General features: G+C 33.4%; 1 protein-coding gene and 1 long non-coding RNA gene across 2 annotated transcripts; both read right to left on the bottom strand.

The window, feature by feature from the left end:
* Positions 1 to 527: 527 nt before the first annotated feature.
* Positions 528 to 1,656, bottom strand: LOC129946947 (uncharacterized). The gene is made up of 3 exons (XR_008781665.1): positions 1,349 to 1,656; positions 677 to 1,288; positions 528 to 620 (listed from the first exon to the last, which is right to left on the bottom strand). It is a non-coding gene; the product is annotated as an uncharacterized LOC129946947 (long non-coding RNA).
* Positions 1,657 to 16,855: 15,199 nt separating this feature from the next.
* On the bottom strand, positions 16,856 to 21,335 carry LOC129948354 (cystathionine gamma-lyase-like). The gene is made up of 5 exons (XM_056059320.1): positions 21,109 to 21,335; positions 18,685 to 18,881; positions 18,252 to 18,613; positions 17,474 to 17,801; positions 16,856 to 17,169 (listed from the first exon to the last, which is right to left on the bottom strand). Exons 1-5 carry the CDS (start codon positions 21,250 to 21,252, stop codon positions 17,028 to 17,030), a joined length of 1,173 nt encoding a protein of 390 aa, XP_055915295.1. The 5' UTR covers positions 21,253 to 21,335; the 3' UTR covers positions 16,856 to 17,027.
* Between the last annotated feature and the right edge of the window lie 1,707 nt (positions 21,336 to 23,042).

Genomic DNA, 23,042 nt, shown 5'->3' with positions numbered 1-23,042 from the left:
CGAAAAGATAAAAAAAAAGTGAATTGGTTTATGTTCTTAAGAATTACTTGCTTTTTTTATTTTATTTATTTGTTGTTTTTTTTTTTTATTTCTTTTAAGTTAATTATTCAATCTGTGAATTAGATAAAAAAGTCTGTTAATTTTAAGTTCCACATAAGACTGTGAAATACAAATAAGCCTAAATATAATTTATTTATAAAAAATACATAAATATTTGATTGTTATTTTGCTTGTGAATCATTGTAAAGTATTGGCAATATTTGAGCGAATGCGTTGTCCTGCATTAAGATAACTAGAACTGGCTTCGGTGGTTGCTGTACTTTCAATTTCGAAGACGTTATTTACTTCGTTATAAGGCAAAATTAAGTCACTTTTGAAGTGGATGCAAATATTGTGAAGAGCTGCACAAACGTTGACAATTTTAATGGCCTTAGCAGGTGCATAGTACAATTCTCTTGCACTGAGAAGACATCTCCATCGGTTTTTAAGAATGCCGTTCCTTCTTTCAATTATATTTCGGCAACGTGATTGAACTTCATTAAATTTAGCTTGAGGTGAGCCACTCTCAGGTGTTCTGTACGGTGTCAAAAGCCACGGCTCTAAGGGATACCCAGCATCTCCTTCAACAAAAAGAACTTATTAAGGTTTAAGTTCAAAGTTAGTTTTAAACAATTACCCAGCAGCCAAACATTTTTGATGTCCCGCAAATAGTCACTTTCCATTTTTGATCTAAGGTCACTCACATTCCAAATAAAAGAATCGTGACAAGCTCCTGGGTGCGTAGCATCAATGAAACGAATTCTGAGCGCGTTATCACATACCTGTACATATACGTTTTAATCATTTTAACTTACAAGCAAAACAATTAAACTGCAAGATCCCTTTCCTGTTAAATAGATGTTTATATACCGCCGGTGAAATGATGTTCACATGTGTTCCATCAATACATCCAATAACACCTGGTAGGTTGTATTTTGCATAAAAATGTTGAGCAATTTCCATTTCTTCATCTGGCATTGGCCAAGATATTCACTGAGGACAAAGAGTCTCTTCAAGTATTCCGAGAACTTCGGACAGTACCAGACTGAAAGTGATTTGCGCTATTTCAATTTTGTAATCTTTACCCACTCCTTTCTGATATCCACCCTATGCAAAAAATCGCAAACAAGCGGCGAGCTTGACAATGGGGGGAATACCAAATTTCTGTTTCGTTGGAGGTACTGCATTTGTTATGATGTCCAGCAGAAGCTTAAAAGCCGGTTTGTTTAATCTATAATGCTGCTGGAAACTGAAAATTATGTGCATACGATTAACAAAAAAAATGTATACATATGTCCTTAATTCTTACAATGGTTCAAGTAACTCCAAAGGATTGGAATTATCCCTTAAATACCTTCGAACAGCTCTTTCTTCAGTCCTTTCTTCTTCCTCCACCAACATTTGAAGGGAAATGCTTATCATAATTTGTTTATTTTTTGGATCTTTATTTAATAAAAAAAAAATATAAATCACAAAACAATTTTTGTCACTTTAATAAATTCTTGATGGTGTCAAAACAAAAATACACTTCACTAGGTTCGTTCATTTTCTAAACACGAACACTCACATGTTGAGAAACAGAGAGGGAAAGTTTGTATTTTTACAGATTAAGTTGTTTTTTTTTGCAGGTAAATCGATTGGAAATGGATTTTAAAGCGTGTTTTCACAATCAGTGTCCTCAATTTTAACAGGAAATTGCAGCACTACATACATTTATTTGGGTTTTTATATTTAACAGGGAAAGTTGGTTCGGATATCATTCTCTGTTTTTATCAGAGATGGGGAAATTTTTTGCGAGCTCAGCTCTATGAACATGTCAATTATTCAAACTGTCAGTCCTGATTCAAAGTGAAATTTTATTCGGGCGAAACTCGCAATAACTTATTAACTTCCGGGCGAACACAAATATTTCGGGCAAACGATTTTCCGGGTGAAATTCACAATAAGGCTGATTGTGTTGGCGGCAGAGAACTTCGTGAGGTTACTTATAACTAGGTCGGAAAAGTATTTGGCGATCTCTGGCGATTGTAGCCGTTCGACGTTGTACCTTCTCCCAGCACCTCCCTGTTTTGCCTTGGGTATGGAAATCCGAAGTGCTACCTTGGCTACAACGAGGTAGTGGTTCGAGTCGATACTAGCTCCTCGGAAAGTTCGTACATCCATGATGCTGGAAGCGTGTCTGGCGTCGATCGCAATATGGTCAATCTGATTGACGGTAGATTGATCTGGAGAAGTCCAAGTTCCTATGTGGATGTTGGGGTGTGGAAAACGCGTACTGGCTACCATGACATATCGTCAGGCAGCAAATCTATAAGGCTGTTCTTCCCGATTATTCCACCAAAGATGTCTTCCCTTTTCTTCCCTAATCTTTTTTCTCAATGCGACAAAATGGCTCTAACATAATCGCTATGAAGCTTCTTTATCAATCTATCCCTTTCAATCAAAAGTCAAACGAGTTTTTGGTATCAAAACGTCGCACTAGAGCGCTAATTAGATCTCAGGCTAGGTTGCCTTGAGATCGCCATTTCTACCTCCCTACCATTTTAATATCGTAGCTAGGACATTGCTCATATTTTTTGTCTAGGAGCTCCAAGAATATATCTTTGGTGTTGTCATCTTTCTCTTCTGTGGGGGGGTGCGCGCATATCAGGCTAATGTTGCCGAATTTAGCCTTGATGCGTATGCTCATAAGGCGCTCATTGATGCACCTATATCTCAAGACTTCTAGCCTAAGTCTGGCTCCAATGACGAAGCCGTATCCAAATAAGCGCTGTTGTTTTTCGTGGTAGCAGTCACCATAGTAAATATCGCAGTTTTTCATCCTCTTTTTGCCCGGCCCTTCCCATCGTATTTCCTGGATGGCGGTTATGTCTGCTTTATAGCAGTCTAGGGCCTCTGCTAATTCTTCGGCAGCACCTGGTCTGTTAAGGGACCTAACATTCCACGTGCATATCCGAAGTTCGTTGTCCTTAATTCGTTTGCGTTGGTTGTCAACAATAAATCCGTCCGTATCCGAGGCTTGTTGGTGCTTCGCAACTATGAAATCTTTTACGTGGCCAGGAAGTTACCCCGACGGCACAACCCTCAACCTGGACGGCTTGATCCTTAGTATAACTCCAAGGATGGGGAGCCGGATAAAACCCCTAATTATAGGCTTGGGCTACGAATAAGTCAAAGAAGCCCTATAAGGTGTTCACTAAGTAGTTCAACCTTACTGGAACTGTAGACGCCACCGTTGGTTCCATCTCGGGATTTCCTCCGCTGCCGTCTGGATAAGGAGAGGTACCTTAGTGGAAACACCTCTCCCCCCTCTCTCGTTTGCTGCCCCCAACAACTCTCCACTGGGGTTGGACCCAATCTCTAGTTGAGGTACTAGGCACCCGATGTTCACCACGGGGAGTAAGAGAAGGAGGTAATAGACAGAGGTGGGTTTTGTTGTTTTTGCACATGTCTACCATTTGAACATCAAAAACTAATAGTCAAGTATATAAGTTGATCCTAATGCATTAAAGGCCTATATAGGTGTACCTATCTGGTGTCCTCATCTCATGTTACTTTTCTCTCTCTCTCTATCCATCTTTCATTTATTAACTTCCCATAGGAAGTTTTCAAATTGAAAAGTTTGACATTTTTCGACGTTTCAAGAGAGTAAAAGATTTTTGGAAAGATGTCTACGCGTGCGTGTATGCGTACGTTCGTACGTCCGTACGTCCGTACGTCCATACGTCCGTGCGTTCGCGACTTTTTTTTCGTCGTCCATAGCTCAAGAACCAGAAGAGATTTGGATTTCAAATAAATTTTGTTATACAAATAATAAGGCAGAAATATGCAGAAAGGGCTCTCTGGAAAATTGCGTGGGTGGTTTTTTACCATAGCAGTTTGAAAAAAAGATGAACATTTTGGTTAACCCTAAATATCTTACGAACCAAAAACGCTAGAGACTTGAATTAAATTTAATATAATATATTGTAACGTGATCCGTTTAACTTTTTTTTTATAAATCAAAAAAAACTGAAAAAAAAATGTTTCACCTCCAAAATTTTACGACTAAAATATGTTTTCATCTCGAAAACAATTTTGTGCAACGAAGAATAATGTTTTTGACATCTGATAAAATTTTGGAAAAATCGAATTGACAGTTTTTTTATAAAAAAAAGTTGGTAAAAATTGAATATCAATTCAAATATCTTTTCAAAAACTTGAAATTTAGGCTTCAAACTTATTTTATCTTTTAAGAAAGATTGTTTTCAACATTCTGAAAAATGTTGAGAAAAATCGAATTGACAGTTTTTTTTTACAAAAAATAAAAAACCTAAAAAAATTAATAAAAGTTGGTAAAAAATGATTTTCGACTCAAATATCTTTTCAAAAATTTGAGATAATAGCTTCTTTTTTTTTATTTGAATTTATTAGTTTCAAAGAAACAAATTTAATTATAAACTATTATACAGTATTAATTTTAGACATGATTTCACAATATTTAAATTTGTCAAATTTCTGATTTCACTAGGAAGTAGATTAAATAGTTGCAGGCCTTTGAAAAATACGTTGTTTTGAGTATTACCCCTCCTATAAAGTGGTAGTCGAAAGTCAGCAAGATTCCGAAGTGCGTATCTGTCACTGGTAATATATTGAACATTATTCTCTACTTAAGCAGGATAAAGGTTTAATTTTATTTTAAAAATCATTATTAAAACATTAAATTTAAGACGTTGAGTAAAATTCAAACACCTCAAAGACTGTAGCATATCTCCAATTGCAGTTAATTTGCCACACTTTAAAATAACCCTCATCGCTCGATTTTAAAGGATTTGAAGTTTATTTTGGTTTTGAATTGTGCACATATACATTATAGATGAACAATAATTGAAATGCGGAAATATTATAGTGTTATACATTGTTAAAGCACAGTTTCTTGTAATATATTGTCTTATCCTCAATCTTTTTTGAGATTTTTGAACATAATTTTGATACATGAAAATCAAATTTTAGTTTGTTATCGATGTACTTCATTGTATATTTGGATGTTCAAACTCAAACTGTCCCCGTTTATGCACATATATTTAGTCTTTCGAACGTTAACCATAAGTTTGTTCATACATAGGCAGTTATACATTGCATCAAGCTCTTGCTGAAGTATAATTTCACAAGCACTAATACAACTACCATTAGTATAAATTAAAGTATCATCATCAAGTAAAGATACTTTAGAACTTGTTAAGGCATTACCAATATCATTGATATAAAGGAGAATTAACAAAACACCCAGCACTGATCCTTAAGGAACACCAATAGAAATTTTGTTGCTGCTGGAATAGACATCATTCACTCTTACACTTTGCATCCTGTCTAATAGGTAACTCTTAAACCAACAAAGCTCCTTTTCACGGATTCCATATTTGTAAAGCTTTTTTATTAATATTTCTCTGTCTATGGTTTCAAACGCTCTTTGAGGTATAAGAAAACTGCCAAGATAGTACTTCCCTTCTCCATTTCCTTTTTCCATTCATCTATAACGAAACTAATAGAGGTTTCACATGAATGCACCCTTCGAAAACCAGACTGTTCCGCACATAGTATATCCTCTTCTTCAATAAAAGTGGTTAGCTGTTTACAGACTACGACTTCCAGTATCTTCACATACATATGTAGGTAACATATTTATTGATCTGGATTTTTAGCGTTTTTACCTTTTCTACTGGCACAATATCTGCAACCTTCCAACTCTCGGGAAATGATCCTTTATGTAGCGATAAATTAATTATTTTAAGAAGTGAAGGAAAATGTATGTCTTTACAATCAAGGATTATCTTACAATTTAAACCGAAGCTGTCATTTTTTGTGTTCATCGATTTTACTGTCATTTCAAGTATTTGAGAATCAATTTGCTGAAACTTAAACTCATCCTCATAAAATGGAAAATTATCAGTATACGGAACAACTTGGATATTACTGTTTATTTCTAAAACACTTTCAATAAAGAAGGTATTCAAACTATTTGCTATTTCAAGATCATTTTTTAAAAGTTTTCCCGTTAATTTCCAAATTATTTAAAGCACTTTTTTGTTCTTTAAATATCTGATTCTTCAATGTTCTCCACATACCCTTTTGATCGCCCACTTTTTAAATTATTTTGGATTCAATATACATAGTTTCTTTTCGCCTGAACGCACTGATTTTTGTAAATGTTTCTCTTTCTGATTTGTAATGAATTAAATCATTTAAATCATTAAATCCGCGCATTTCTTATTAATTGTTATATTTTTTGTTAATTTAGGCAAAGAGTTTTTTATTGCACCTTCGAAATTTACCGTGTAATCATTTAAACTATCATCAGTATTTTCAATGAAACAGCTAATTAACTCGTTAATAAATCTCTGTTGATCATATTTTACACATTTAATTGTTTTTGCTTTACACGAACCTAACTGCTTTGTATAAATCAATGAGGGTTTTCGATAGTGGTGTTATTCTTGTTGGTTCTTTAACTACTTGTTGAAGCCCGTTAATGTATTCAAATTGTTTAACATGATTTAGTTCATAATTGTTGACGCTAATATAATCTATATTGAAATCACCTGCAATTAAAACATATTCATTTTCATTAATATTTCTAGGGATCCAATCATTCAGTATATCAAAAAATTCAATTACACTAAGAGTTCCAGATCTATAAACAGTTATAAAATTCCATACTTCACATTTATATGTTATTGTCACCGATAAAATCCATATTTTTTTTCAATCACTAAAGTGTTCTTATAAAATGATTTGAGTCCATTCTTTTATATACACAGACCGACACAATTCATCGTACGACACTTAAAAACTAGTTTTTATCATGTAAAGTCGGTCTGCAAAAGTAATGACTTTAATTTAGGAAACAACATGTAGAAAAACAATGTTTAGATATTAAAATACAAAAATAATTGTTTTATTTTTTTAAACAATTGCAAAAACAAAAATAATGTGATTTAACAAAACGACAAAATTCATCGTACGAATTATTTTGCACTGCTGCATTTGAAATAAAACGAGGATTTAATATTTTGTAAGGCCTCCATTCGACCGTAAGACAGCTTCTAGTCGACGCGGCATAGAAAAGACAAGCTTCCGGGTGTACTCAACAGGTATACGATCCCATTCTATTTGAAGAGCTTGCTTTAAAGCATGTTTTGACGTTATCGAATGTTTTTTCAATTGCTTTTCCAGATAATCCCACAAATGCTCAATCGGGTTCAAGTCTGGGCTCTGTGGTGGAGAATATAATTGTCTGGGAGCATAATACAACATCCAATCCTTTACTTTTCGTGCGGTGTGTTTAGGATCATTATCCTGTTGAAAAATCCAGCTGGGACCCAGTTTCAAAACTTCGACTGAAGGTTGCAAGTTTTCTTTAAGTATGTCCAGATACATGTGCTGGTCCATGTTTCCATCGATAAACACCAGTTTTCCTACTCCTGACCAAGCCATACTGCCCCACACCATAACGTGTCCTCCACCGTGTTTCACAGTTTTTCGTAGATGTTGAGCCTCTATTGTATTGCGGTGCCATTTTTTCGCCAAACTTTTGAAGGACCGTCGTGACCAAAAATATTAAATTTGCTCTCATCAGTGAACAACACTTTTTTCCAGAACTCTAAATCTTCGTCTTGGCGTAAAGTGGCAAAGTTTATACGTTTTTCTTTGGTTGGTTCACTTATTAAAGGCTTTTTTCTTGGAATTCTTGCAAAATAACCGTATCTGTTCAGAGTTCTTCCAATTGTTCGCGCGCAGACGCTTGTGCTACATCTCTCCGAGACTACTTCTTGAATGGTGGGACAGTTAGTTTTTGGGTTTTTCCGGATAGTATTAATGATCAGCCTTTCATCCCTCTCGTTAAGTTTGCGTGGGCGACCTGTCCTTCGCGAGTATTTGACACTTTTGGTTTTTTTGTACGTTTCGATGATGTGTTGAATTGTAGATTTGGGTTTTTCAACGATGCGTCCAATTTCTGCCAATGATTTACCTTCTTTGGTATGCAAATTTACAACCACTTGGCGAAAATTTTCAGTTGTTTCTTTTCTTTGTCTAGAAGCTGACATTATCCCTTTTCAAGTATGGATTGTAACTCGACAAGTACTGACTAACGAATGATGTAATTTTCGCACTGATTGTAACATAAAAAAGCATATAAACTAACGGGAATAATTATCGTACGATGATTTTTGTCTCTTTGATTGGACCACATTTTACTCTTTTTATTTATAACTTGAGTAGTAAAATATGGAGAGAGAAAAAATATAACGGTAATTTTATGTCATTGAAACAGTCTTATGAAGACACTATAACAAATTCATTTTTTTTAAATGCAGAGATGCTATAAGAACTTTAGTAGTATTCACATGAGCGCGACCAACGAACGACGAATGAATTACAAAATGTGAGTTTATATACGTTTGAAGACATATTTCCACACAAATGCTTCACAAAACAATAGCAATATAATTTCTATTTGATTTATAATACATACTTTTACTTTTCAATATAATATATTAATAAATTTAAGAAAACAAATTTATTCGTCGCGAAAAAAAATATAGTTGCTACGAGCTGTCAAACTTTATTCGCGTTCCACATTATCCACACTCGCAACGAATAAAATAATCGCGCGTACTTAACCTAAAAAATCATTCTTATTTTGGTTTCTGTGGTGCATGGTGTTCGGCTGTGGCTTCATTCGCGACGAATTAAAAACTCTCAATCGACGAATATTCGTTCATTCGTTGGTCGTTGGTCGTGCTCATGTGAATAGTACTTTAGCATATCGTACTATAAATTTTGTCAGTCAGTGTAAATTAAAACACCACCAGCAGCGGCGACGCGTGGCTAAAAAATGTAGTCGTTCAGTTTCAAAATTCTTATTTGCGATGCCAAGAAGTCAAACAAGTCTTTTTTTATATAAAAGTACATAATAATGTGGTTTAATTTTTATGTTAATAATAAATAGGTATGTGATGATTAAATATATTTGAAAGTTTAGTTTTTTTTTTAAGGTAAATAACAATAGACATTTTACGTTAGTACTTTTAGCTGTTTATTGTTCAATTGTAAGCATTGAAAGATTTGATAACCTATTTCGGCCCATAGTTGTTGCAGAATAGGTTTTTATTCTTTTAAGGGTTGAAAACGACCATTCAACAGACGAGGTTGTTAAAGGGAATGTAAGTACAAGTTCACATAATTTGTATATCTCAGGGAAAACTGAAACCAGATCATCTATGCCCCAGCTAGCCGTTTTCCTCATTTCCTTCATTCCACAGTAAAAAGAAGCTTTCCTTGTTCAAAACTGATCTGAACGAAATCGTTCCTAGGAACGACGCGCGTATCATTTCTCATATTCGAAAAAATAAAAAAATAAAATGTTGGAATATGTACCCAAATAAGTAAATAAACTACTTACCTACGCCCTAGCTATCCGTTTTCCTTATTTCCATCATTCTATATACTAAAAAAAGCTCTACTCGTTCAAAACAGATTTGCACGAAATGCTCCCTACAACGAGCGAATTGTTTTTTTCTTTTCTTTTATGCTTTCTATGGGTTCATCTCGTTGCCAAATCGTATGAACGACTTGGGTAGATACACTGTACAGATCGGTTGAGTAAAACAAAACAGTAGCAGGTAGCTAGTTCGTTTTTTTTATTTGGGTAGTTCACAGAAGGAACGCGCGAGTTGGAAAATGGAAAATATGTACGTATACATTAGATATAACTATAAGGAATGAAGGAACAATATGAATATGAGGTGTGGGTTAATAAGATAGCAATTAAAATAATGTCGCCTGTAAGCTAGTCGTTCATGCACGACTTGAACAATATGACGCCTCGCCACTGACCACCAGTGTGTCGAGAACCCGACAGGCAATCATATCTCCTATAACCAGGCAAGCACACTTCACAACTAGCTATACCATCTGTGAGATGTGTTTCAGTTATTAAGATAAAGTCAAGATTATTTTGGTTAACAATATCTTCAATTAATGTAAAATTTCCAGTTATCCCCTGTACATTTAAAAGTATCCCATTTAAAAATGAAACTGAATCTTCAAAACACTTATCATTTAATTGCTAATAAAAGGTACGGCTCCTCTTGGCATCGAGTTTTTTTTAAGAAAACCGGGCAATTATAGTCTAAGGTTTTATGACTGATATCCAAATTTAGATTCAATCTATTATTAGCCAATTTTCAGTTGACACATTCAATTTTTTCTAGTTCTTCACTATTTCGAGAGTTATGTTCATCAGAGCAGTTCCTACAGACCGACTTATTTGTACAATCTTTTGTTTCATGATTGAATCATAAACAATTAAAACAATCATTTGTTTTGTGATTTTAGACTTTTCTCAACTTGTTCTTCACTCATTTCATCGCTTAAGCCTGTAATAAACAGTTTTGGTTTTCTTATTTCTGGAACTTTGACATCGTATGTACTACCAAGCTCTTTTTCAAATGCACATTTCACTTTATCTCTTTCTCCCTCACTATCACAGATGATTTCAACTACTCCGTTGTTTCTTTCGGCTATATCACTGATAATTAAGTTAGAGGGATCAACATAACTTTTCAAGTCTTCCTTTGTTTTTTTTTTTCACTTTGTTTTACTTTTGGGCTTAAGTATAACGGGTGGACACTTTTGCAATTGACTTGCATAATTATGTTCCCGTTTTCTCTTCACTTTTTTATTGACATTCGCCATTGTTTAGTGTATTTAATTTTTCAATTATATCATAAACTAATTTTTCTTGTTTCGCGGCACTTTCTTTATTTGCATTTACGGATTATAAAATATCTTCTAACGATTTTTGAATTGCACTTTTATTGTCCAGACAATCATCACAAATGAATGCAACATTTTTCTTTGATCTTATGGCATTTAAATCATATTCCGGCAAGCCCGTACATTTGTCATGAAATAAAGCTTCACAAAATCCACTGCATTTAACTTTCATATTGCTTTTCCCGCAAATCGATCACCAAACTTCTTAGAATTTTCTTTCATTATTTACTTTTTTTCGAATTTTAAATTTAATAAACATTTATTTTCCCAGACAAATTTAAAACACGTCTGTCTTGCTCGCTCGTTCTCACTTCTAACTTTCAACATTAGGACAAATTTTGAGACAAATCGAATTGAGTTTTTTTACAAAAAATAAAACTCTAAAAAAACAATACTAAAACTTGGTAAAAATTTACTTTCGACTTTTTTTCAAAAATTAAAAATATTCGCTTCAAACTTATTTCACAGAAAATATTGTTTTCGATATTCAGTAATTTGTATATAAAAATTCAATAGTCCGTTTTTTCATAAAAAATAAAATCTACAAAAAATAGTACGCAAATTTGGTAAAAATTGATACGAGTACGTATAGACAAACTTTTAAGCAAGACAAATCGACAGACCGGGTGGGAAGTTATCAGTGTTGGTCGCATCCCAGGCTCTTTTTTTATTTTTAGGTTAGGTTATAATTTTGGACGTAATTTTATAAAACTAAGAGACTATGTCTAATAAACAACTAATGTGCTTTATAAAAATAAACTAAATTAATTTAAAAAAAAACTGTGTAGCCTGACCAATTTCTACTCGTAAGTCGGCAACTTAATAACAAGCTATTGAAATAACTACATATGTATACATAGAATTAAGAATTATAAGTGTAAAAAAAATTTCAATAAAGTACATACATACATACTTGCAGAGAGGATGCGTTGACATTACTAGCAAATGTACCGATAATGATAAAAACAACACGGAAAATGTTAAAAATATTGTCTGCAGCACAAAAAACTTTCTAAAATTGTTTTTAGTTTAGAAATAGAAAAACAGATTTGGTAATAGCAACGTTGACTATATAACTATAATACCAACTGGATACCAATTATTGTGTTATTGCCCAGTAAAAAGAGATAGCTTCTTGAAAGTCATAATCAATCCCATTTTCCTTTACTATACTGCAAATTCAGATGGAATCGGGACAGTTGTACTTTTTTTAATGATTTAAGTATCCTTAGGATCAATTTTCTTGCATTTTACTGAGTACAGTTAAAAAAATAAATAAATTAGGTGGCGCAACAGTCCGTCGTGAACCATGGCCTAGTGACTTACAACTCTCAACCATTCCTGTGTGCGAGTACCGTTGTCAGGAATGGAAGGGACCTACAATTTAAGGGCGAATCCGAACGGCTAATTTGAGAAAGCACTTTTTCATGACAAGATTTACTCTTGAAGGATTTGTCAATTCCTTCATTCTTTTTATTTATTAGAAAATTTGAAAAAAAAACTAATATCAATATCCTTTTTTATTTTTACTTACAAACTGTTTACTTAAAAGAAGGTCCTTAAATAAAACTTAAAACTAACTTAAACTACCTATTCTACCTATAAACTACTTAAAACTAGAACAACCACAGCAGCAAATCTAACTATCTAACATTTTTGTTTTTCATATTTTGTTGTCTTTTTTTTAATTTTTTTTTTCATGTTTTCTTTTTTTTTATTTAAATGTTCTTTTTTTTAATTTTTTTTTTTGATTTTTTTTATTATTTTTTTCTATTTCTTTTTGTGCCACCATGCCTATTCTACTTAAAACTAAACCCTAAAACCACAGATAATAAATATACAGATGTCTCACCCTTATGGCGAGAAATGATATATGAAACTGAAATCAACCAAAAAAAGAGCTTTTTCAAAAAGTTCAACACATTCACTAAATGAATACACGAAAGCTACGTTGCTCGTCTTCTTTCCTATGAATGAAAACTAAGGCAAAGAAAAATCTGAAATCATTTTTGTATGTTCTTTTCCTCTCATAATCCTAATGCACAGTAACACATAATACACCAAGATCATTCTTCAGAAATGAAAACAAAACTGTTTTATTTTGATTTTTTGTGGTGTGTTGTGGCTGGTGGTGATGCGTTGAAAATAGGTGCAGGAGAGTTGATCGCTTGTCGACGACGAGAAAAAAAAATATGTACAGTTGTCTTTGGAAATAGAAACAAAGCTAGGACAAGGTTGTCTTTATAGCTCGAGTTCTTATAATCGGATACGGAAATGCTACTTGCGTGCATTCATGTGGATTTTTATTATAAATTCTTCTTTTTCTTCAATTTTGTAAAATCTCCACAAATACATTTTTCTGTTTTATATGTTTTTAAACGTAATGAAGTGTTGTTGACTGGTGTCAGTTGGATGATGAGGTACCTACATATGTCCAATGTACATGTATGTACCTCATTGTACATAATGTGTCAACAATTAAAATAATATTTTTTTTCTAGTTTAAAAAGAACTGATCTTATTTTTTTATTCAAAAAGATAAGTTCCTCAAAAATGGACAAGTAGATTTTGTGCAGCAAAAAATAAAATATACCTATACTGTTTTCAGTTCAAATAAAGGTCTTCCTGTAGATTTGTATTGTCTGATTTGTATGTTTCCTTGACATAACTGTATAAAAAAAAAAGTGTTCCTTTTTGATTATTGTAATGAGTCCGATTTGTCGAATTGAAAATGTTGGCATTTCTCGACGTTTTAAGGTCCATATAGTGGAAATAAAAGCATTTTGGGAAAATGTCTGTGCGTGTGTACCTACGTTCGTACGTTCGCTACTTTTTTTTGCCTTTTTTCAAGTATCTTAGTCTTGACATTCTTGAATCAGACTGTGATGCAACCCAAACTTATAATCTACCATTATTGCCTGTCAGATATTAATAAAAAGGCTCGGATGCGGCCCACACTGATTACTTCCCATCCCGTTAGTTTATTTATTTTTACAAATTTTAAAATAACCAACAATATTTAATATAAGGAAATAGTTTAGTTTGAAAATCTAGTTTTGTTAAATAGATTTTTAGTCGAAAACAAGTTTTTATCAATTTTAGTAGCATATCTTAAATTTTTACAAATTGGATGAATGAAATTAATTTGAGAGATATCAGGAAACGAACACCATCTTTACCAAAATTGCGTACTATTTCTTGCAGATTTTTTTTTATGAAAAACGGACTGTTAGATTTTAATAATAAAAAAAAACTGCTAATTATCGAAAACAATATTTTCTGTGAAATAAGAAAGAGTTGAAGACAATATTTTTAATTTTGAAAAGCTATTTGAGTCGAAAGTAAATTTTTACGAAGTTTTAAAATTGTTTTTTTGTTAGGTTTTAACATTTTTTTTAAACTTTCAGTTCTATTTTTCTCAAAATTGTATTGAGTCGAAAATCAAATTTTACCAAATTTTATTAATATTCTTGTTTAGGTTTTTATTTTTTGTAAAAAAAACTGTCAATTCGATTTTTCTCAAAATTTTACTGAATGTTGACAACAATATTTTTTTTAAATTAAAAAGTAGTTTAAAGCAAATATCTAAAAGTTTTGAAAAGATATTTGAGTCGAAATTCAATTTTTAAAAACTTTGAGTAATGTTTTCTTAGGTTTTTATTTTTTATAAAAAAAAACTGTCAATTAGATTTTTCTCAAAACTTTACCAGATGTTAAAAACTTTATTTTTCGTTGCACAAAATTGGTCTGGAAATAAAATAATTTTGTATTCGTAAAATTTTCGAGGTGACAAATTTTTGTTTAGTTTTTGTTTGATTTATAAAAAAAACCTTTAATTGGATTTTTTTCAAAAAATATATTTTTATCTGTATAACAAAATTTATTTGAAGTCGATATCTCTTCTGATTTTGAGCTATGGACGAAGAGAAAAACGTCGAGAACGTACGATCGTACGAACGTAAAACACAGAAACCAAATCATCTGCACGTTCACTTGCCCCTTCTTGCCCACACAATAGTTTCAAAGCAACTTCTTCTATTCTCCTTACCGGACACCTAACAATCGACATTCACAAAAAAATAAACAAAAAAAAGATCCAACATTATCAGTTTATCACCCCTTTCTTCTTTTACGCACCAAGACGCGCATAATAAAAGATATACATTTGTTTGCAACGGACCAAACTTTGTTTTTGTATTCGTTGGCAAACAAAATGACAAATGAGAAGAGAAAAGTTTCTAAAACGAAAAAAAAATAGCAAGGCAAAAAGAGCTTTCTCAGCTTTATTTTTAAAAGCTCTTGTCTGTTAAGGCTTGTCTGTTAAGAGAAAAAAATGTTTAATTTTTTCCTGCTGGGATGAGACATCTGTATAAATTTATTATCTGTGCTAAAACTATAAAACAAGTATGTAAGCCGGCCAAGGCTTAAAACCCCATCCCGACTACACAAGTGCCGATTAAAGCCACCAAAACTGGTTCTCCTGCTTCACCCTATCAGTTCGGTCCCGTTCGGACACAGCCCTACTGAACCGAAGGAGCTCTGCTCCGCCTTGTGCCATGACGTCCCGATTGTACAGGAGTCGCCTATCCACGGTTCTTCGTCTGACGTGGTAGATTAACGGAACTGCCAATCTATCCTGTATCAGACCGCATTTGTCTAAAAAGAGGAATGCCTCTGGTGGAATGAAGCCGCTCAAGCGTGCACTCTCAAAATACTCGTCGTTCGGATAGAACGCCCCGAAAATTAAATTGTTGGTCGAAGACATAGCTCTTGCAATGTGACGAGTTTTATCACGAAATTGTCGATTCTGTTGATTCGAGCCCCGTTGTATAGGACCTCCTTGGAAAAGTAATGCACATAAGAAGACTCGGCTGTTCGATATAAGCCGGTACAGCGTCGTAAACACTGCCGCTCGAACACCCGAAACTTCTCCATCTGGGAAGGGGCAACGTTGAACCACACAGGACAACCATAAACGATCATTGGCCGTATGAGAGCCATGTAGCAAATTACCTTCACTCTGGGGTCAAGCCGACTGCTAAAAAACAGCCGTTTCGTCAGAGCGAAGGCTCCTCTGGCCCTGGTCAGAGCAGCATTTATATGTCTGTCGAAATATAAATACTGATCTAACCAGATACCGAGGTACTTCACTACACTTTTGCTCGATAATGGCTGCCCGTGAAAATCAACGATGACCATCTTGCGCCAATTCTTACACGTATCCCTCGTGGCCCCAGCCAACGGGGTCCGGAACAGAATTGTCTCTGACTTCATGGACATTTATTTTCAGTTTCCAGTCGTCGCAATATCGCTGAATCTTGTCGAAATCACGCTGCAAGAGAATTTTAATAACCTCAACCTTTCGGGCCGTTCTGTACGCAATTAGATCGTCGGCGTACGCAATTGCCTTTGACTGTCTATTGTCTCTCACTAACAAGGTTGGTCACATCCCTTAAATTGTGTACACCCAATACAATGTACGAATATTTCAGTGCCTAAATATGTCTCATTGTCTGTCATTCTAGAGGAGGAACTTATCCAGCCCCTCATGAACCCGCAACCCTGACTCGTAAATGCTTACACGGGCCTCTGTCTCTGCCCAGCATTAGTCTGTTGTCTGTCCCTAACATGGGAAATCTGCAAATCTGCTTGAAGGACCACACAGTGTCTAATTATCAAATTAATAAAATAGTGTCGAGACGCCAAAGTGACCGTAAAAAAAAAAAAAAGACTACCTATCAGATCGCTGGTGTAAATGCTGAAGAGAATCGGCGAATTCGCCGCTCCCTGTTGAAGACCATTTTTAATTGAGAATGTTGTGGTAGAAGTTACATTGCCACTTTTGACAACAAACTTTCTACCGTTACAGTCCAACGCACTAACCATCATGCCACGGGTACTACACTGAGTACAGTTGTCTTCTTAAAAAAAAAATCAATTTTTCTAATGAAATATGATAAAACATATTCAAACCTTTTTTAAAAAATGTAAATTACAATTTGTGTTAAACATCCTTAAACAAATTACAAGCACTGATTGTTTATTTTAATAGGAATTCATAATTAGCATATGTATCTTATTGAAATATTAGTAAAACAAAATGTGAATAGATACTACATTAAATTGAACTTTGGATGCATCTATGTTCATTTAACATCTTTTATCTTTGTTCACATAGCTTCAAGAGCTTGACGTAAATCCTCAATTAAATCATCTGAGTCCTCTAGGCCAACCGATATTCTAACCAGAGAATCGGTTATTCCCAACATTATCCTTTGCTCAAGTGGAACAGAAGCATGTGTCATCACAGATCTAGAAATGATGGTATTTTAAATGCTAGATGTACTCATAGTCCAAAAAGTCTCCGTACAGCAAATTTTTTTTTTTGATTCTGAGATAAAATATTTACTAGAACAATACATTAAAAACAAGAATTTTGAAAATTACAATTTTTTAAAATTTGTAAAATGGTGAGGGTGGAAACTAACTCTTCTTCAATGTTACCACTTTGGTTTTTACATTTATTCCTGGTAATTTTTTTAAAAAAGAAAAACAACTTAAATTAGACTACTGTACGGAGACTTTTTGGACTATGCGTATGTAGTTATTAACTTACGGTAATTCAGCTAAGCTCTCGTAACCACCGAGACTTTCAGCCAAAGTGAACATTTTCAAACTTTTTAAGAACTTCCTTGATTCTTCTAATTTACCCTTTATGTAAAACGAAAATACTCCACTATAGCCGTAGGTTTGTTTTAAAGCAAGTTCGTGTTGTGGATGAGAGGGAAGTGCAGGATGCAAAACTTTTTCAACGCGTGAATTTGATTCAAGGAATTTTGCAACTGCCAATGCGTTTTTTTGATGTTGCTCCATGCGAAGTGCTAGTGTTTTCAAACTACGATTCACTTGGTAACAGTCAAATGGAGAAGGAACTATTCCAGTTGCTTAAAAAATAAATACAAAAATTATTTGAGGATGATTTGTATGACATTTAGGAGCTAGTTATAGCTATCATTGAAACTAATCAGTACAGCGATCTTTGAATATGTCTATCATTGAAAAAAAAATTCTGATTGAAATCCACCGACAAATTTTGTCTCACATAAATCTGTCTTTGGAATTCTGTGAAATCTTTTGAACGATTCGTTTCAATTGGGCATAAAAGAATTAGCTGTTGAGGAAAATAAATTTTCGTCCGGAAAATAGAAAAATACATTTTTAGCGATTAATAATTTGCAATTATTAATCGCTACAATTATTACAATTTCTTTTCTCAAGTGATTTTTTATATGTATATAGATCAGTACTTCATTTGCATTTCAAATCAAAAGGAATCCATTCAAAATGCTTACGGATTGATTTCAAAGATAGCGCCTTAAACAAATTCAACCAACCTCTTTGCAAGAAACGAAGGCGATTGTGCAAACCTTCATCGTTTAATGTTACTGCACCCATAACAACATCACCATGACCGTTCATGTACTTAGTCAAAGAGTAAACAACCATATCCGCTCCCAACTCTAATGGCCTCTGAAAATAGGATGTCAAAAATGTATTGTCGACAGCGACAATAATATCTTCTTTTTTCTCATGAGCCAACTTTGCAACGGCTGTAATGTCAACTACTTTTATCAAAGGATTGGTTGGTGTTTCAATCCACAGCAGTTTGGTGTTGCTTTTTATAGCATCTGAGAGTGCGTCCAAATCAGTTGGATCAACAAAGGTAGCTTCCAATCCTAATCTAGCTGTAACTTGTCTTATATACCAACAAATGTTGTGTTACATTTTTCTTGTTTATTTTTTATAATCATTGATTTTAATTCTTACCGGAATAAACGGTTGGTGCCTCCATAGACATCGTCACTTATCACAACATGATCACCACTAGATAACATTGTTAAAATGGCTGTATTTGCTCCCAGTCCAGAAGAGAAGGCTAAACCATGTTTGGCATTGTCCAAAGATGCAAGACATGTTTCAAGAACATTTCTCGTTGGATTTCCACTTCGAGAATAGTAAAAACCCTACAGTGAATAAAAACACTAATTAAATGAGAAGTTAGCTAGTCATTAAAAAATGTTTTAATGTAATAAAGGTAGATTTATTTTATTATGGCAGCGGATAGGCAGTGTAATATTTTACTAAAATTACACACACTATATGCACACAGTTCATCTACCTTCTAAAATCTTCCGCTCTGAAATCAATTATTTAAATTCTAAACAACAATTTGGGTTTTTAATTGATTATTTCACTTGGTGCCTAGCAACTATGTGCATTACACAAATAAAGTGTTTATAGCGATTAAAATTATCTTTAATTGATAATAATACTGATGTGAAAATATTATAAACTAATGATATCATCAGATACATTTGAGCCTAAACCTAAGAAAAGACGATTTTCGATCCTACAATATGGAGTCCGACAATTACTGCCAAAGAGCTGACAATAGCTCCCTTTCCTAGTGCCAATTACACGTTGACTCATGACCAAAAATACTCCATTTCCCCATTTTAAAGGAAGTATTTTTGCTCATGACTCTTTTTTGACTTTCCTTATAAATTTGTATTCGCAAGCGCTATTACAAGTTGACTCGTGGTCGTGGTCCATGCCTCGAATTTGACAATTATTGTTTGTTTTGTTTTGAATGTTCCTTCTCGTTGGCAAACTTTTCTTGTTCGAGTTACACACTTTTCTGATTTTCAAACATTTTCGATGTTGTTTATCCTAGCAACAAGAAAATCGAATGAAAAAGAACAGCATAAAACGAATATGAGAAAAAAGAAACGTCAAAGTGAGTCTGCTAAAAATTTATCCGAGACTCACCGAAAATTTGCATCTCATTTTCTCACAGCTGCTTTCTTTGTCGCACTCATGTGAGTCGTGAGACATCGTGTAATAGCAGACTTATTATACAAAAAAAGTTACTGCCCAACAAATTTAGCGACCTGTTATACCGTTCATTGATATCAGTCCGGTTGAATGTATATTTGAATGCGTTTTATTATGATAAGAAATATTAAATACGAGTATTGTATGTAACCGGCGTATTAAAAGATAAACTATTCATTTTGGCAGTTTCTAGAAAGCTGTTCTCCTTCCTTCCTATTGTCCATTTACTTTCATTGTTCAAGGACGCCAAATGAAATTTCTTTCAAAAACAGTAATTTCAATGATCACTATAAACGACATGTCAAAATCATTGGTTTTGATGACAACTATAACTTTCCCTAAATACATTTTATTGAATGACGTAAGTTCACGCCTATCAATTAAACACTTCAGCGACAAAAGGAGGATTATAATTTTCATTGATATTTAGCTGCATTTGCTCTTAACAAAACCTTTGTTATTAAATATGTTATCAGATTTTTGTGTTTGAAGTCGATATTAATTTATAAGTTATATGCACTGGAATTATGAATAGAATAAAAACGACCCTTCGCATTCTGTTATATCAAACAGAATGCGGTCAGCTTTTGGCGTTCTATTGACGTAGTTCTAAAATTCAAGCCAACTCTTTTTTATCTTTGCTTTTGTTATTAATTCCTACAAGAAATAATTCAGCAAACGAAGCCCAAAAAATTCCGGGATTCTTTTTAAACAGCTAAAGTTAGTAATTTTTGTTCCTTGTTTTTTTTTTTCATTTCTATTTTGACGTTTTGTTGTAAAAATCCGTCCGTTTTTTTTTTGACCGCGACGTGTAAAATTGTTTCCCGTTCCACCAGACTCCGTGCTGTTTGACTAGGCCTTCATTGGTCGTAAGCAAACTTTCTAAGTATGTACAATGTACATAGATACGGATAACACGTTTTTTGATTGTAGCCCTTTTTTGTAAGATTTTTACTACATATGTATGTGATATGTCAAGTTCATATGCAAACTAATTTGTTTATATTGCAATGTTCTTAGTAAACGTACAATGGTGCTCATGTCAGATAAATGGCGAAATTAAATGTTTAGATAAAATAATTATGCTTTCCATGTTTTTTGTAGGTATGTACATGTAGGTATATACCAACTCCCATTTTGATATTAATAACATATGTACATATATGTATCTGAAATTATAATTGTTTGGCCAAAATATGAACTAATTAAAAGTAGTTCACAACAAATTCACATAAGCTTTATCTAATTGTGTCTTCTGTACATTCTAGTGTGGGTGGTTATCACTTTTTGTGTTATATTATAGTAAGAGCGGAAAAAATGAATTTATAATATTATAATAATTGTTTAAATAATTACTCTGTGTTCTCCCGGATTGTCATGCTTATATGTTGTACTTGTCACGATAGGTGGAATAACACACATGCTGGTCCATTGCTCTGGGGACTGTCCACTGTGAATAGCTTTTGTGGCGAAACCTTTGGGTTGAGATTTAAAAGCCATTCTTTAAACTTAATTTCCTGACTACCTCGTAGAGCCGATTTCTTGTACGACTAGCTGACAAAATTGAACTGATTAATAGACTATTATTGAAACTCACAAGCGGTATATGAGTGCTCTAAATGATAAACACATATATGTACAAGGTGTACTACGTTGTTGTGTATGCTGTCACGATATTTTCATGACCGCCTTTTCCATAGGCAAGGAGGGAAAAATGTTCAGGCTATGGTACCAACGGGGCCCGTAAAGGAATAAAATGCGTATTACTTATTTTTAATAAGTTAATACGTGAAGACTTCAAAGTGATGAGTCCTTTTAAAGGAGGATCAAGGAATTCATTTTGCTATTAAAAATAACAATACATATTATAATATGCTTATGAAAAAGATATAAGCTATTAACAATGGCATTTCCAATCAAATAGATTGTTGAACAAAACTTATTATTTTCAAATTCAAACCCATTATCAAGTTGTCTGAGATTATTTGTAGATCATTGAAAAGTTTAAACGCTTTATAAATCAAACTGTTTTGAGGTCTTGCAAACCAACTGCTCAAAACTTATTTTGTAATCAATTAATTCACTTACATAAGTGATTTATTAGTAAAACTTGTTCAACAGTTTTTTGATCTGTAGCTTGGTTAACATCAGCACTATAGTTTAAAACCATACACTTAGTTTTTGACACATTATGTTTTATTTTATTAGCCTTAACCAATATATTTCAAGATCTTCTTCTAATAGTTGTTCACATTCTTGTTGGCCGTTTCAACAAACAATAATGACAATATAAATAGTTTTATTTATATCATTGATGAAGTAGTTAAAAAGGATTGGGCCAAGTCTCAATATATGATGTGGGAAAAATAAACCTCAGGTCTAAGTACAAAGTTATTAATGCTACTGTGAACACCTTTCTTGTTTATCGAGTGCAGTCATTTGGATTTTGCACTTTCGATGAATCTAAAGCTGTACGAAGGAATTTCTTCGGGGAATGTTGCAAAAACCGAACTTAACAACGACATGCATATGTACAATACAACTTAAAATAACTTTCTGATTACACTTGTCTGCAGCAGAACAAAACAATAGTTTTTTAAGGGATTAAGATGTCCTGAACTTGAGTCCTGCCTTGAATTTTTCATCAAAATAGGCTTTTTAAAATATGCTCCTCCAAAAATACCAGACAACTTAAAAGGGGGGTTTCTGTTTTGCTTTCCTTGAAAGTATGGGTGTTGGCTGATTCTTTACTGAACCGGTCGTCTCAAATTTAGCAACCAAACGTTGAAGAGTCGACTGTGAAGGGCCACGAACACTCATTTCGATAATAAAGTTTTATCATTTGACGTGCTGTTCAATCGTGCAATTTGCCATGATGATTTGGCATAAATAACTGAATAATAAACAGAAGATTTTGATATACGTATGTCACCAAAACGAAATGTCAGCCACGGGCGCTAAAAATCTACCTGCGCCAATTGAAAAACCCCTTGGAATCATTTAGAAGAAGGATTGAAGAACAGAACTTACTTTCAATCCGTTTTGCCTTTTTCTGTTGAAAACCTCGTTATCACAAATGGTTTTGCGTTTTTTTAAAGAGATTTTTGTAAAGCAGCTGAAATGTAAAAAATTATGAAGATTTTTCGAAAATTGAATGAAATACCATAATTATTTCAACTGAATATTGAGAAAAGGAATTAAATGCTTGAAAAACCATCATGTATTTGATAATAAATAAACTACTTCATGAATGTTAAAAGTAATATCTCAAATATATGACGTGATACAGT

The sequence above is a fragment of the Eupeodes corollae genome, chromosome 2 (assembly GCF_945859685.1).
Source record: "Eupeodes corollae chromosome 2, idEupCoro1.1, whole genome shotgun sequence".
Taxonomy (NCBI): domain Eukaryota; kingdom Metazoa; phylum Arthropoda; class Insecta; order Diptera; family Syrphidae; genus Eupeodes; species Eupeodes corollae.
This window is presented reverse-complemented; position numbering and strand designations above follow the sequence as displayed.